Source organism: Zosterops lateralis (genome assembly GCF_965231275.1).
Source record: "Zosterops lateralis genome assembly, chromosome: 1".
In the NCBI taxonomy this organism is placed as follows: Eukaryota; Metazoa; Chordata; class Aves; order Passeriformes; family Zosteropidae; genus Zosterops; species Zosterops lateralis.
Window position 1 is genome coordinate 45,975,092 of NC_139762.1, and position 17,676 is coordinate 45,992,767.

Here is a 17,676-nt window from a genome sequence, read left to right on the forward strand (position 1 = left end):
GAAAATGTGTCCCACAAAGTCATTCATTGAATGTAGCCTTTTAAAAACACAGCTTGAATGAATTTGGGATTACGCAGCTGAAGGTAATTGGGAGATAGCAGATGCAGGTTTTCTCTCTTCCTTTCTTTTTTTTCCTCAAAAGGAGTAAAATGCCTCTTCCTTGGAGTCACAAGGTAGGTTGGATTGTTCTTTTACTCCATCTTTACTAACAAATTAAGCCCCTTTTAATGTCAGGACTAAAGAATGCAGGAAAGTGTCAGAATTGCTGAAGAAGTTAGCCAACTGTTTATATTTTCTTATTAAAGAGGATTTTACTGGGGGAGGGTTATATTTCAGTAGTGGCATCCACAGTAATTTTAAAACTTCTTTTTCCCCCTCCCCATCTGTCTGTCTCTCTCTTTTATTTTCTTTGAAGATTTCAGATATTGAGAGCAGAATATCAGCTCTCACTGTTGCAGGCTTGAACGTGGCTCCCTGTGTTCGCCTGACAAGGAAACGGGATCAAAAGCAAACAAACCAGGTGCCAGAACATTATGTAGTATTCAAAAATACATTGGGGAAATCTTGCCTCTTTCTCTATAATGGAGTTGAATAATGTATATGTGTTGTTTACAGATGCATACAATAGACACATCAAGACAGCAGAGGAGAAAACTTCCAGCTCCACCAATACAAGGTGCGCCTAAAGTGTTATATAATTGAGAAAGAGAGAGAGAGACTCTCTTTGTAAGATTCAATATAATGTACAGGTCAGCAAAGAATGGAAAAGTTTAAGTTATGAAATGAACAGAGAAAGCCTAATAGACTGTCCCACCCTCCTCATTTTCCATGTACTTGCATTATATAAAATACCCCTTTGTTACATTTAAAAGCATCACCACTTTCTCTTCAGTGAAAGTTGTGACAGTGACAAGTAAACAAGAGCAGAGGCAGAAGGCTGGAGAAAGCACATAAGGAATGTTCAATACTTGCCCTGCAAGAGGGGTGCTGCTGCTGCAGCATGGCTGGGCACCCGACAGCCTAGCTGTCATCCTCCTCAACCCACCATAGACTTCCTCAAAGTCTGTATTTACTGATTTCAGACTGTATGAAATGGCTCAGCAATGTTCCTGGTATGTCAGAGAATGCCTGTGAAATGTCTTTATAAAATCAAGTGGGTTTTTTCTTTCGTGATTTTTTGTGGATTTTTAGTTTGTTGGGGTTTTTTTTTAACTCTGAAATGCATTATCTCTGAAAATTCTAGGGCTTGGTTCACTGCACTATTCTTTTGTAATTCCACTGATTGACATGGCCTCAAACTTTAATTTATTTGGAGTACCACAGCCTGCTGTTTTTAATTTAAATTAAATCCAGCTTTCTTCATACATCTTAGGGAAGCTGTGACTCTTCATAAGTGTTTTTATATCTGCTTCATTCTCTTATGTGAAAAATGTCTCCTTTTGTATTTTTCCCAGGTGAAAAAATAGATGGTTCTCCAGTTACCACTGTCAGAACGTTTAACAGAAACTTCATGCTTCAAGGATCTCTAACACAAAGAACTAAAGAAAGGAAAAGCACTGCCAAGGACTTAATGGTAAACAAATGTTTTTAAAACTCTGTTAAAAGCAGTCAAATAGAGAGCACTATCTGTGTAGGCAGCTTTATTCCAGCATCTTCAGAAATCTTCTCTTGATAGTTTGAGGAAAAATAATAGAGACTGCTGATGCAACTCTTGAACAAATATGACCAGTGTCCTGGAAGATGTCTGACTACATACCATAGAATAGCAGCTCCTGAATGTCAGCCTGTGATAATGTAGCCTGGCTGCTAGGTCTCCAGGAATGTGCTACCCATATTTTTTAAAGAGTAAATAAATAAATTAGTCATCCCTTGCATTCAGACTTCTGAACCAGACCCTCACAGAACCGGCTGTGTATTGTAACTTAGGAGGTGAGAATCACCTTGAATTTCACTAATTGTTGAGAAACGTTCGAAGGTTATTTAAGTGGAATTTAAGGGGTAAATAGGTCACACATTGGCTCTGCAGGGTTTGAAAAAAGAGGCTTCACTCAGACCACCCAGGACAGCTGTCAGTCATTCCTTCTACGGCAGCCATAGAGGGATAAGGGAAAAAGATGACTGTCCCGAACAGCCTGCCACAGGATAGGTGGGAAATATCTGGGGAGGTGAGAAGGGAAAGGACCCGGCTCTGTTCTTCAGCAGGTTTTTTAGTCCTTCATTCATGTTATTTTTCTTTCCTATCCCTCTCTGTTCTAGGAACCTGCTATAGGATCTGCTGTGATGTACTGAACTTACACTTTCCCTACTGCCAATAACACACTGCCTAAGGCTGTACACTAGAGTGCCTTTTCTTAACAGCCATTGTGTACGTCCAGCTGAAAATGGACCCTCAAGAACCCACAGAGCCTCAGTTATAGGGCTTCATTTGGATACCTCACTGAGAAAGCTGTCCAAGTCTTCAGCATCGTGGTCTGCTACAGGAAACTCTGCCTTAAAGTTCTCAGAGGACTCTAGACAGGATGCTATGTTTCAAAAGCAAGGCTCCACATTTTAAGATGCACTTTTTCTCCCTATCGATTGTACTAAAGTATGTCGTCTTTAAACTGCAGTATGTTTTTGTACACTCAGTCAGTCATAACTATAGGCCAATCAATCTGCCAAAGCAGACCTGTGATCCATATTTGCTGGCCTCTTAATATTCATGTGGGCATCTGTCTTGTCGAGCAATAAGAACAACTCTGTCCAGTGTGTGCTGCTTTTCAGCTGCGTGGAAGGAGAGGAGAATCTGTGTACCTCGCTCTGCTCCCAGGGAGTCAGTGGGAGTCTTGGGAGGGTTGGTAGGAGGAGGAAAACTTCTCTGTTCTCTGAGAGTGCATCTCGCAGATTGAATGTTCTAGCTCCAGAGCTAGGGATGTTGCTCCAGGCAGCAGGGGTGTCATGCTGAGCCAGGAACTGGTGGCCACACATGTGGAGCAGATGTCTGCTGAGTTATGATCCCAGTGTCTGGAAACACCTGAACACTGTTAAAGAAACTAACACCTTCATACGTCTTGTTCTTGGCAGCATTGTCTACTTGGTGATGGCCAACCATGCTGTAGTTCAGAAAAAATTCTGTCCAAACCTTTAAGATTGGAGAAAGGAGGTGAAAGCATTGGAGATGAGATCTCTGCTGACTGACTGGTAATTGTGGGGTGGCTGCAGCTTGCAAGAGATTCCTGTCTGATGTTCACTGGTGTTTCTGAGAAGGAGGCAAATGTAGCCCAGATTTCAGTTCCTGTACTAATCTGGAGCGACCAGAGAGTAGCTGGGGTCTCTTGCTGGTGCCACATGCACCCCACTACTACTGGACCACTCTGATTTGGATTGTGTATGGTAATATTCCTTTCATTTCTTGAGGCCCTTAACAGGTGAGTCAAGCTAGAAGGCCCTTTGGCAGATGCCCAGGAGGGTGGATGCTGCTTACAGGATGTTCCTCTCCCCCTTTTGTGGGAGAACATTGCCAATTTGTGGTATTTTTTGCTCTGAAGAATATGAAGAAGATATTTAGAGGAGGTGACAAGCCAGTGAATCCCTTACCTTCCACACCAGTTGCAGAGCAGGTACCCAAGTGCAGATGGGGTTGGTGTGAAATGTGCAATGAAGGAAGGCATGGGCTGGCAAGTTCCCCCTCAGCATTAAGGAGTGGTGAGCTCTGCCAAGAGCTGTGGGTACCAGGAAGGAGGAGAGCTCCTGCATTCCCTGGGCTCCCAATGAACACCCACAAGCAGTGTGCCACATGGTACATTCAGCAGGAAAGCAGTTCCCTGGGACTCCAGGCCGTGCAATGTGGCTGGGCAAATACAAGCAAAACTGGGCAAGTTTCCTGACTAGGCTGGATTTAGGGGGGTGAGTGGGGAAAACAAGGAATGGCTGGATGGGTTGATTGGAAAAACAGTGCCAGTTGAAATCTGCCATCCACATTTGACATCTAGCTTGTCAGTACTCTGATTTCCAGCTGCATGTGAGGAACCCTTGGAATAAATACAACCATCTTCCCACTTACAATACATGTGTCACTCCATCCCTTCAAGGAATTTCCATCTGCCCAAGATCTGACCCAGTGTGTTCATTCTGGGTGAAATTAGGCCTTCTTTTACTCTCACACAATACTAGTTCTCTGAAATTGGTTTGCACAGATGTGAGGGAAGAATTTGGCCCACTCTGTTTAATATATAAATATATACATAAAACAAATAGATTTTATTTATATATGCAATCCAGTAAAGGAGATTAAACAGAGTAGGATGCCTAGTAATTTTTTTTGTTATTCAATCTCCTCCTTCATTGACTGTTCTCGTGTATGTATACAATACATTTCCAGGTTCTGGTTTATGCAGGTATGCGTGTTATGAAATGTCATTAATGGTGGTTGGTCTGCATATTCGTCTAATAAATAATAACTAATATTGTGTATGTAATATCAATACAGAAATGACTAATTTTAATAGAATAACTCTGGCTTTTGTTCTGTTAGTGTGACTTAAACAAGCCAACAAAGTTTGGAGTAGGTTGTTTCCCTTAAGAGGCATGAAAAGCAACTATTATCGTGTTACAATGTTAAAATATTCAGTCTTCTTTGACAGACTAATGTGTACTGTGTAGGCATTGCAAAAAAAAAAAAAAACTTAAAAAAAATCCCACTTGCTCTAAGGCATTTGAATTTTTACAAATGTTTATCGTGCCAAATATGTGCAAAGATATAATTTACTGTTTTAAAAAAATCATAAAAGCATATGTTATAGCACACAAAGAATTATTTTGTCATCAAGTGATTTCAATCTTTAGTGTTAATATTTATATTTAGATTAATTTTTATAAATGAAAATATTTTAATGGGTAAAATGAAGACTATATGACCTATTTGATTAAGTCTAAGTGAATATTAAGCTTGCCTTGTTGTTGTTATCTGCATAATCACTAAGAATTATTGTCAAGAGAAATTATAAAAGAGTAAAAGCGATTTATGAAAAGAATGCCTTTTCAAATACTTGATTCATAAAGAAAACCAAAAAGCTCATCTCTGTTGTTTGGATTTATGTGCACTTTGTCCTGGAAGTGGGCAGAACCCGCAGCCACGCAAGTGACACTGTCACACCCGGGACATGGGCATCTCTGCAAGGTTTGCCAAGAGCAAGGGTGCAAGCTCAGTTCACACCTCCTCCTCCTCCTCCTCACACCTCCTTCTCCTCCTCCAGGGCTGGGATGGGAGGAATCCTGTTAGGAACATTTGCTGGTGAGTCTTCTCCAAACCGTTGAGTCTCTTGGCTGAAATACCATCTCAAGTACACTTTCTTAAGTGGAATTTCTTGATCTCTCTCTGGGACTGCTACAAAAAGTGAGCAAGAACCCTGCCAATAATCTTGGTCTCGCACTTCCGAAGTTCCTTGCAATTAATGCGGATCAAAATATTTACCAGCCTGTCTTCTCCACCATGAAAGCATTCAGTAAAATGTGTGTTTTAGTAACACTTTGGGTCAGCAGCTTTGTTGTATTATAAAAGGAAGTAACTCCCTTTTTATTGTAATAAAAATTCATCCCTTGCTGACAGGCCATTTGCAAAAAGAGAAAGAAGGGTTAAAATGTCTGCAATGGTTAATTCAACCATTATTCAATTTTAGTAGTAGTTCTCACAAAGCACAACTAGAAGTGGAAGTTCGTTCAACTTCAGCCTTTGCAGAATGATTCATGGCCTGGATTTAACCATCAGTTATTACCTAAATTGTAAAGTATCTTTTTTGGATATAAGCCATAGATTAAGCTGTATTATTCCTGCTAATAGTTATTAATCAAGATGAGACACATTTTAAGTAACATTTCTTATAAAAGTAATATAATAAAGTTATATTAACATGAGTAAATAGGGGTATTGAGCTGCATCTTCTGGCTTATTGATGTGGACTAATGGAGTAGATAGTACTCAAAGAGTGACTTTAGCTTGCTCAGACAATGTACTTGGAAATAATGACATTGTTTTAAAGGGAATCAGCTCATTCAGGCCCTTGTTCCTTTTGGATTATGGTGCATGATTATATGCAGTGGGCACAAAACTACTCCAAGCGGTTCAATTAGCCAATACTTTTTCTTCAGCAGGGAGAAAATACTTATCTTCAATAGGAGTTCCTCTTTGTTCATTAATATATCTCTCCACCAGTAGAGGAAGAATTATGAAGGGCCAGTAGGTACTTCAGGGAGACATTCTTAAGAGTGGATGTTAACAATCTCTATAAAAGCTACACACAGAGAAGCAGTATTTCATGCCATTAATGCAGGTACATTAAAAATTGGTAAGAGCCTTTTTTCTTTCTTCCAACCATTGCTTTTTATTTTTACATATCAACATTCATTGACTTTAAAATGTGACAGGAAGATTTCATGATACATTTAACACTGCAGAGTTTAAATCCCAGCCCAAAAGCTGTGTAGGTTTTGGATAAACCTAACAGTGAACAGGATCGGGAGTTTGATGGGGATGCACAAGGAAGAAATGTTTTTATAAGCAGTGGTGGCACTCAGTGCTGGTGTCCATGCATTGTCTTTTACCTGCACCCTGAACATGTTTCTTTTTGAAGGTACTTGCACAAGGAGCAGAAAGAAGAGCAGCGTGGGATTGCTAGGCAAAAGCAGAACTGTAGGTCTGAGATGCAAGGGAGGGCACAACTCAAAGAACAGAGGTTGGGTTGCCACCCTGGGAAACAGAGATCACCAGTCACTGTCCTCTGTGTCCAATTTTTGCTCCCACAAAGCATTCAAGATGAAATCCAGGTGTCTGCTCACAGGCCTCAGGCTGCCATGGCTGCTTCTCAGCTGCCTCTTCCCAAAGCGACCGATGGGGCGAACACCACGGCCTACATACCAAAAAGGGTCGATCTCGGGACCTGGAATTCAAAGCATTCAGTTAGGTTGTACCACTGCACTTGGAGGCAGTGTTTCCTGAACATCTTAAGGATGTTAGACAGCTTACTTGGAGCCCAGGAAAGGGAAAGGCCACAGCCAGACACACAGCTTACTGATGCCTTTGATTACTTTCCATGTGTAGAGCCCAAAGGAAGAGCATTCAGTTGAAAAATTAATTTTCATCCATCTGGGCTCCAACCTGCATTTCTAACATGAACCAAAGAGCCCATCCAAATTTTCTGCAGTAGGTACCAGGTACACTATTTCTACAGGCTAACAAATCCACTGGACTGCAGAGGGAGCTCCTACATGAGAGGTAAACATGAAAAGTTAATTCTTGTTCACTTAGGAAGTTGTTTTCATGGATGACTATTTTTTTTTTCTTTTAAAGCTCTGACACATGACTTCATTTTGTGTTCCAGTGCAGTTTTGGGGCAGGTGTGCAGAGGGTTATAGTTATATTAAAAGACTATAATATTAAAAAGACTATTTAAAAAGTATTAAAGACTATATATTAAAAGATACAGCAGCAGGGAAATTCTAAAACACCCTGGAGATGATGCCACCCTAAGGAAATCCCAAATCGTTCCAGAGACAGACAACTGCCAGGAACAGGAATAAATTACAATTTAAGTGCATTATATATCAGCCCCATCACAGGAAAGTCTCAGACAAGGAAGAAGGATATTTCCCTGTGCATTTTAATGCTTGAACAGAGGAAAAAAATCACCTCACCTTTAAATTGCTCCATAAATACATCTTTTTAAGTTTTTCAGCACAGTGTTTAACAGCCTTCCTACTCAACAAAACCCAAGAAACTTTCACCTGTGTACCTAAAACCTGAGGTTCCCAATATCTCTATCCTCTTGAATGGGGAGAGGTGTGGCACTGAGCCCACACACCTTACTCTCCACAATGCCTCTCTCCCACTCCATCTACCATTATCAGCCTATGCTCCTGGGGGGAAGATGAGATTTCTTGGTGATTTTCTCGAGGATCTTTGGGATTGTGTGTGCTACTTTAAACTTTGGATACATGGTATCATCCCTGAACTGGATACTCTCAGTTCTTCACAGCATCTAGGAATGGAGATACTGCAAAGCACTTGTATTTGGACTTTCAGACAACTCATTCTGACCCAGACAGAATTGAAGATGTCTATAAAGTGGACTTAAGCTTCTGGGCCATTGCTTTCTTTTTTGTTACATAGAAGCAGTTGTGTAGGTCTACAGAACACAGCTACAACAACACAACAGTTGTGTAGGTCTACAGAACCCTGAAAATTTGGTGCTTAAATATTTGATGCATACTTTGCACTTTCTTGTCTATCTTTTGCACATTAGCGTTTTCTCTGATATTTATCAAAAATAATGCTATTTGCCTTGGCTAATTAAGGGCTGTGAGAAGGACATGAGGTTCTGTACGTGCACTGACAAGTGCAAATGGAAGCACAGGGCCTCAGGGCCTCACACCAAGGTGACACCACTGAAACACCTGCGTGATTTGCTGTTGAACTTTGCCTGACAGCCCAGCCCTGATCCCTCAGTGCAGCAGAGACTGTGGGGTCACCATGTCAGGTGAGACTGATACTTACTTCTGTTGTCTATCTGATGTTTAAGTGGCCTGCTCTGTCCCGAGGCAAAGCTGAGCGACACCAAGAGCATCAGGACATAGACAGTGACTAGCTTTAAGTGGTTGGGTGACCACTGGGCACGTGGTGTCCAGGAGATTGGATGCCACATGACGGAGCAGTGGTGGGAAGGCTGTAAGGAGAAGAGTGAACACGGGGAACATGAATGAGTTAAAGCTCTCAAGGTGAAGGAACGTGTCAACTTTAACAGTATGTTCCCATCCATCAGAAGCCATTTCATGGCTCTAAGTTCTGTGGAACGCTCATGCTGGGGATATCCTGGGCATTCCTGTTTGAAGGCAAAGGCTATGAAGTGGGCCATCTACTGAGGTAAAAACTGGGGAGTTTTTCTCTCCAGCAGTGAAAGCCTTCACAGGACACTTCAGTCCTGGCCCTAAGTTCACTGCTGATTCTGTATGGCTCTCTGTATGACCACAGCACTGGCCACCAAAGTGTGTCTTACCCACGACCACCAGCATCTTTTCCTTGCTTGTAAAATGTATATATCATTCCTGTTTTACACACTCTTTTTACAACTAAATGAATTTCAGTATGAATGGCAATGCTCTTCTTGTGCCATTATACCCTTTTTTTGCCAGCATGCAAAATTACAATTTCTAGTTATGGTTTCCACTGGTAGATGTCTCAGTCCTGTAAATGCACCCAGATGCAACAGAATGAGAAATCTCTCCCACTTCCATAGAATAGGCTAGGAAGAACAGAAGTGCTGAGATGGGAAAATTGCATCCAGGAACAGGAGGGAGCCAGACTCTGGTTACCACTGTCTCTGGCATTTTGTACAAGCTTCCTCATGGCAGTTGTCACACAGGACAGTCTGTCTTGTGACATGCAAGGTCTGCCTCTACATTTGACATCTTGGAGCCTCTGCCTATAAGAGCAAAGCCTATTTGCTTAAGCATCATGTAAGTGATGTAGATATACCGGCACAGAGGCTGTAGGAAAACCTCTCAGCTGTGCCTACACAGAGGCTTCTCTTTATGTATAGGTGGATTTTTTCCCCAGTTGCTGCCAAAATCTTAGTCTGCTTTCAGTACAAGCAGAGCAGGAATGAAAATCTTTGATGCAAGATGCTCCCAAACACACCAAACAGGCAACACAGCAAAAACACATGAAGAAGTTGGTTGTGTCTTTGACTAAAATGCAGTCAAAATCTTCTTCACCCCTAGTATGCAGTGAAGGTTTCTCAAGGGCTTTTTCCCACACTGACAGTAGTTTACGAGGCAGCTTAGAAGAAAGCAATTTTAAGTCATGATTTCAGAACTGCAAATTAACTTTTTCTAACTTGAATATCTCATGACAATCAGGACTAAATTATCTTAGCATGTAGAGTTCATCCACATGGGGTAAATTCTGCCTTCAGCTTCAGCCGAGGTACTTCTCCTGTTGCTCCATTTTTAGCAAAGCCTTAGGTTCAGTGAGACAAAAATAATGTGTTTTGAAGCATCTCTGTGATGTATTTACAGGGCTGCTGATAGGTTTTCCAGGTTATGTGCTCCCTGGTTTTGTATTTTGTTTGGTTTTGGGTGGGGTTTTTTTGTTTTGTTTTGAGGTTTTTTTTGTGGTGTTTTTTGTTTTGGTTGGTGGGGGTTTTTTTTGGGTTTTTTTTTTTTTTTTTTTTTTGGTTTTTTTTTTTTTTTTTTTTTTTTTTTTGGCAGAGTTACAGAAAGAAGAGCTTGCCTTAAGCTCATTGTTGATGAAAGACAAAAATACAGGGAAAAGCTTTTAGCACATGCTTTTTCCTAAGTACTGCTGTGCTTCAGTCCCCACCAGCTCATCCTGTGCCACTGCAGCCACTTTCTACAGCAGTGATAAGTATTGAACTTTTTGTTCATACCATTGTCCTGTCTAGGGTTTCTGTGAAACACATCACTCCCACTACTCCTCAGTAAGTAACATGCCACTCTAAATAATCAGGGCACTCAGCACTCTAATCTTCCCTAAGTTTTCCTATACCTAGTTGTCCCACCACTGTTTATATGGGAGGAAACAGAGACTGAAGTACTGCCACAAACTTCACTCTGAGCATTTCTAACACTCAGCTCCATCTTGTCACTAAGCAAAAAGCCTGGTTACCTATGCACAGTCCTTTCAAGAGTCGTGTGGCTGAGATGGTCTGTGATCTCCTCAGGTCCAGACCTGCAGCTTTCTTCCAAAAGAAAAATTGAAAAAGAACAAAACCTCACACAGTAAAGCTGTGTGCTTCCATTTTTAACTATTAAGTAATTATTAAAATTTTAAAACTTACTAGTTGCAACAAGACTTGACACAATTAAAAGTTTCAGGAATAATTTTGCTCCTGGAGCTCAGCAAAATTCAGTGCCACAGTCATTTGATCAACTTGCCACTTCTGCTTGGTGCCCAAGCAGAGTTTTTAAATTTTGGCTGAGCAACACGTGTGACAGAAGTCTGGCAATTTTCATCGACATGAAAGGGGAAAATTAAAGCCGCAAACGAAGGTACGGTGAAGCAGCAGAAGAATCACAGCTTGCCATGGGTCTGCTTCACAAGGAGGGGTCGGAGACCACCCTGGCTCTCACTCCGGACACACAGGGGCTCTTATCATATCAAACTCAGGCTCTGCTGCAGCTCCATCAGATATGCCAGGCTGGGACCAGGCTGGTTTGAGGAGCGAGGCGCAGGGCTGTGCTGGGGAGTCCTGCCCGCGCCCTCCCTGCAGAGCACAGCCCCGCCCGCGGGGTCAGCCACCCCGCCTCGCCACGGGCTGCTCTGCTAACAAAAACTGGCCAAAAGTTACTGAGCACAGGGCACAGCTCTGTATGTTAACCTAGGTAAGCTAAAGACCAAAAAGAAAAAAAAAAAAAAAAAAAAAAAAAAAAAAAAAAAAGAAAGAAAAAAAAAAAATTCAGCAAGAAAGAGCCTGGACAAGCGCTGAAGCAGACAGGGGAAGGCACTCACCTGTGTGCACCAAAGCTGCTTCTCAGGTAGTCGCTGCTCCAAGCAGAAGCAGGGCAGCTGACGGGGGCATGTCCCTTTTATACTGGAGGGAAGTGGACTTGAAGCAGGGAGGGGGAGTCAAGAGGTGGGCCAGCAGGACGTCAGCAGTACTGGTGAACAGGATTTAAATTTTCAAAAGGAGGGGTGGGAGTACGGAGGCTCTGTTAGAAAGCCAGTGATCAAGGCAGGGAGCAGGAGTTGAGGGCGGCGCCAGGGGATTTTAGGGGGGGCATGGCAGGACAGGACTGAGGCCCCCAGGCCCACCAGGAAAAGGCAGAGGGAAGGGGGCTGCTGCCATGTCCCTGTGGGTGAGGGGGCACAGACAGACGGGTGCAGCTATCCCTTCTGCAAAGGAGAGCCAAGCTCTCTGCGCTGCCCAGCTGAGATGCTCTGTATGAAGAGCATGTCTGCAGGGGGAAACATGCGTGGCTGAGGATGAGTTGAGGGGAGAAAGAACAGCTGGACAGTGGGGAGCTATCAGGGCTAGCAAGCTGGAACAATCAGTCCACACAACTCCTTTCTCAGCCCTTGTTCCTCTTTCTGTTGTCCCATCTTTGCTTTTTGTTTGGGATCTTGATGGCAGCTCTTGTTTCATTCAGCCCCAACCCACAGCTGGGATCAACCCACCTATGCGTAAGTTTTAAGTCATACTGCAACACAGCACACAAGTAGCTGATAAAATAAGTAGTGATTCAGTGCTTAAGTAGGCCCTTACCAGTTTTGTGGCAGAGAAAATTTCATGTGCGTGAGGCCAACATGTCAAACAATATTGTATTTCCACAATAGGTGTCTCCTCTAAGTGGTTATTTTTAACTCTGTCTCTTGACTAATGTGTCACCACAGCCTTTGCAGTTAGGGATCTTGCTGCTCTGGAAGCTAAGACCTTGTTTACTCTGGAGGTTTGCAGGGGAGAACAGCTGAACTGGGAAATGCTTCACTCCTTGGGCACCATCCTGCAGAGAGGCTGAGATGTGAAGCATTATTGGGCTAACTGGAAGCCACAGGCACTCTCTTCACAGCCCCATGTTCATGCTCTGGTCCTGGTGAGGTACCCAAAGGAACAATTTTCAGGCTGTGCTTTGAAAGGGGCCTGACCTCATCCATAAATTGAGACTGCATAGGAAATGTTGCAATCCCATTAGGATGAAGTTCAATAGAAAATGTGTACAGTTTTTCTATAAAAAACACTTCAAGTTGGGAAAACCTCAAAGCACAAATAATGCTATTTCACTGTAGGCACTTCTCAAAAGAAATTGGGTTTTTTTTTTTTTTTGCTATGGGAAATTTGTAAGGTTCTTCTATGAGGAAGCATGGTGAAACATTGCCTGGCCCTGCCCTTTCTCACCATCCAAGCATCAAGTACCACTGGGAGAGTATGGCCTGTAATTGCAGGGATTTTTCATTTCTGTATAATAGTTTGGTTTATGGGTACATGTATGAATGAAAATTGTAAAGCAGCCTGAGAAATACTCTTCTGTTCTCCAATTTCCACCCAATAGCAGCTAAAAGAAGTGTCTTCCTCATCCAAGTTTTCAAGAGTTTACTCAGACTACTCAGGATCACAACTTCAAAATATGAAGAGCACTTCAAGTCCATGGTAGCACAAAAGGTCTTCCTACAGCTATCACAATCAATAACAGATATACATGCTTTTCTCAGAAGCCTCCTTTTAGCGTGTTCCCTTTGAACCTTGCAAACACTCCCCACCTAAAAATCAATCAGTGTCCAAGAACCAAGCAGTGGCTCTGCTTCTGTGCTAATTTTGTGTGCATGTGGCAAAGGGTATCTTCTTAGTAAGTAAAAGTCTTAATGGCTTCTCATTGTAGATCTTTTCTCCTCCTGCTTTTCAAATTCATTTTGATCAGAAAATGTGGGTATCCTTTCATGATCTCTAGTGGGCAATTGCTGGAGTAAAGGTTTCTTTTCTCCAGGATATACAGGACCCTTTCTTGCTTTGTTGTTTTGCTAGTGATCCTGTCATCTTAAAATAGAAGCAAAAGGGGTTTTTCCATCCCATTTACTTTTCCTGGTCTTGCTGATACTGCAGCGTGAGCCTTTCCACAGCACAGATCATTTTCATCAATTGTCACCTACATGGAAGTCACCACATAAAACAAAATTATGCAATGTCTTCATGTTAAGAATGATAGTTAAGAACTAAACTAAACTAAAACCCCAACCACACACACACACAAAAAAATCATTATTAGGAGAGTCAGCATTTAAAATGCTCTAATATGATCATCTATCTTCATTCTGGCCCAAAGCTGATCCAGTGCAATATCTTCGTTTTTAACAGTGGACAACAAAGGACATTTATGGAAAAGTCTAAAATCAGGGTAGCATATTTTCACATTCCCCACTATACTCTTCTCACAGACCTTCAAGCCCTGTGGTCCAGAGACTTCCCAAACCAAATGTTTCTTTGTGGTAGGTAGCTCTTGACAGGTTTCTTTTCCTTGACTGTTGCTTCCTGAACCCATGTAAATTCTCAGCATCTGCAAAATTGTGCCAAAGACTTCACAGCTCTTTCTCTGCTACCAGAAGGATCATGACTGTGCATATGTTCTGGACACACTACTTCCCAGTTTCAAGACTTTCATTTTCTCTTTCATTCAAGTATTTTCATTTCCACTTTAAATTATTCTGACTTCATGAAAAGCTCCTGCAAAATGTTCTCAGCAATGAAGAGCAATAAATTACATGGCAGTCTGTTTAAATGAGGCTCACCAGGTATTTCTCTGACCAAAGTAAATTTTACTCCATTCTCATTCACTAGACATCATAATTTCTATCCAAAACTGAACCACACAGTGCTATGTACAGTACTCACAAGTTTTCACAGAAATCATCCTGGCTTCTCAGGGTCTTTTCATGCAGCTGTGATTTGATTTTATTTTGTTACCCCATCTATAGCAGGGCTTATGCTTTGGCAGTGAAAAGCAAGTCAGCTCATGCAGCACAGCAATGTGAGAGCCACTCAGACTTGGGAGGAACCAGGAAAGAGCTGTCAGGGGAACCAGGGTTGTGAAAGACCAAACCAGAAAGATCATCTGGAGGACATCTTGGTTTGTAAGTGAAGGTGCAGAGGTTTGTGTGCTAAAACTTCCCTTCTTTTCCTGTTTCTGAGGGAGAGGCTGGGCACATGCTGTCCTCTTTGTAAAAGATTCTTGAAAAGAACTCAACTCCTGCACATAAAATTCCTGCATAAGTTACCCGCAGGAACAGGGCTGAGCCAGATGCTAGCTGGAGTGTCTCAATGTCTCAGTGCGAAGGCTGACCAAGGATGCACCAGGATGCAACTAAATCAGAAGACAATAGTAGATACAGAGGTGTGAAGGGCTGTGAGGAGGAAAGCAACTTCCCAAGGTAAGGAGAGGTCAGGCTTCTGGGCAGGAAATGTTGAGGGAGATGAATGGAGATGATAGCAAGGTATTGCCTGGAGGCTGAAGTGACTCAAAAGAATGAAGTCCAGCAAGCCTGATGCAGAAAAATATTCTTTGATAGAATAGTACCAGAGCAGAGGGCAACATTGAATACAGTTTTGATGACAAATCCTCCCATTTAGTTTTCTCAATGAACTAATCCAAATCTTTTTTCTGTAATTCTTTTGCTGGTCAGAGCCTTCCACAAACAGAAGGGGAAAAACCACAAAAGTAAAGACATTTTATGCAGTTGGATGGAAAAACAGAAACTTTTTTCTCCTCCAGCCCACCACTCCTATTATTTCACATGCCAGTCTGGGAAAAGTTTGCAAATGCCTTTAACTACTGCCTGACCTATGAATCTGCTCAGCCTTCTGTAGTGGGTTGGACGTCTAGTTGTACTAAATGAGTTTGGAGGGCTTATGAAAAGTCATATTCAAACCTATTCAGAAAACCATTAGATGCATAACATCTAGTAACACCTTTACAAAGAAACTGTTCTCTACTAACATTCAGGTTCAGAGAAAAGCCAGGAGTGACTTTATTTTGGAGCCACTTTTTTTTTTTAATTTGAGAAAGAGGACCATCTAGTGGTTAATGTCAAAATCATCATCTTGTTTGCAATCGGTATTGAACAGGGAATTAACTCCCCACATTTCAAAGGAAAGCATGTGTATCTTGAAATCTGACCATGTTCAGCCAAACTACACACAAGCCCATCTCTCTTGAGTTAGGCTGGATACCCAGGTGTTTATCATCAGCACAATTTCCAGTTAGCCCAGTCTCCCAGGTAGCACAAGCCCATCGGGACAACTTGTTAGCAGCTGGGTAGCTCAAGCATCGGCTACAGCTCAGGCCTTTAGCCACTCTCCACAAGCCCTTCCTTGGCACACTGTGGAGGCTTTGCACCAGAGTTGGAGCTTTGATGGAAAACTACAAGTCATGCTTGGCATGGTTACAGCCACCTTCAAAACTATTTTGTTGATGGAAGAGAGAGGATTTCTTCTGGCACTTTTGCTATTCTTCTTTCCTGATAGAAAGCTACTGAGCAGCCCTCTGCACAGAGGTTTGTGATGTGCAGATTCCATATGGAGCTGGATACTGTAGGTAGGGTCATGTAGTGAGAGCAGGAAAGATTAAAGTCCAAGAAAAAGAATAAAGGTTGGAAATAATTTTGTATATCTCTCAGGGATCCAGCACTTTGACATTATTTTCAGAATGCCAACATAAGCCAGGATATGCCAGCTTCTGGTGCTGGAGTGGAGCAGAATTTGTGTATAGAGCAGCTGCCCTTCTGGCATGCAGGATGGAAATCAGTGCTGCTACATGCCATTTGCACATTTCATGCAAGTCGCTTTGTCAGGTAACTTTGAACACCATGTACTCCAAGCAGTAATTGGGTTTCCAGGCTGTTGCAGAGGACAGGTCAGCATGCAGCTCTGACATTCTCTGGTAAGGCAGGCTGCAGGGCCAGGTATGGGAGATCCTCCTACCGGAGCAAGCCCTAATTAAATTTTGGCTTTGTAAAAGCTCCTAAGGTATAAAACTCAAAATATTGGTGTGCTGCACCTGAAAACAACAGTACTATATACTAGAACTGTGTCTGTAGGAAGTGAAAAACAATGTGGTTCATTCTGGTTATTACAGGTGTAGACAAGGGTGGCCTTTTACCTGCACACAATCAAAGACAGATGTCATACAGAGTCCTAAACCAAAGCACATGTTTAGCCCAACTGCACGGCTGACATTTTTTGCCTGATGCAAGGCTTTCTTGTGCCATTTCCAGCCCATTTTTCCATCACGGCAATTCTCTGGAAGAACAAAGTTTCTCCCACTGCTCTGGGTTACCCATTGCTGTTCAAGCACATCTCAAGTGCTTCTGAGAATACCCAGTGAAGGTGAGGTTCTGCACTAGGGTGACATTTCTTACAAAAGTGTACTTCATGGCTCCAGTATGTCATATTCATCATCTGTATGCCAGTGAGCCCCTGGTTTTAATCCCTGAGGCTTATCCAGTCATAAATAACCTGTAATGATTCACATACAGCTTGACAGATGAACTGAAATACAGTAAAAGGCAAGCAAGGGGATCTCTAATTGCTATTCATAAGCAGGTCTTGCAACTATCACATTTAAATGGCTTGAAGCCGTGATCAAGTTAATTAGAGATGATGTTCTTTTCTGGAACTGCAGTTGGCAGGTTATACATTAGTCATGGAAAGACACGAGTCTCATTCCCAAAATATTGCTTAAACCCTGATGTCTAATATTAGTGAATGAGATTAACTCCAGCCTCAGCCCTATGATGATCTAAAAGTGAACAGGTTTTGAAATCTGAAATTTAACAGTTTTCAAAGTCTGGAATTTAGCAGTTAAGCAACAATACCTCTTACCTTCACTTAGGTTTTTAAACCTATTTTAATTGCTTCTACCTCTTTTGGTTGTTGAATGTCCATGTCTGCTTTGCCCACCTTTCTTCAGTCCGGTGAGACTGGAAGTCCCTCACAACCAGCACTTTTACAAGTCTATTGCCACAAGTGACTGCTCAAGAGCAATGGGAAGGACTCAGTCAGGGCAAAGGACCTCAGGACAACTGTCCTGTTGAGGGGCAATAGCAGGAGCAGCACATCTCCAGCAGGATGCCACCTGCCTCTGCACACAGACACCAAAGTTTGGTGCAATGTGCTGGCAGAGACAGGATTTGTGTCAGAT

General features: G+C 42.2%; 1 protein-coding gene across 1 annotated transcript in view; it reads left to right on the forward strand.

Moving 5' to 3' along the window:
* MYRIP (myosin VIIA and Rab interacting protein) overlaps positions 1 to 4,617 on the forward strand; it is a 206,581-nt gene extending 201,964 nt beyond the window's left edge. Inside the window, exons 15-18 of the mRNA XM_083874194.1 lie at positions 416 to 520; positions 616 to 676; positions 1,455 to 1,573; positions 2,257 to 4,617. Of these exons, the coding sequence (XP_083730320.1) occupies positions 416 to 520; positions 616 to 676; positions 1,455 to 1,573; positions 2,257 to 2,289 (318 nt within the window). The 3' untranslated portion in view covers positions 2,290 to 4,617. The remainder of the gene's footprint in view (positions 1 to 415; positions 521 to 615; positions 677 to 1,454; positions 1,574 to 2,256) is intronic.
* Positions 4,618 to 17,676: the final 13,059 nt, after the last annotated feature.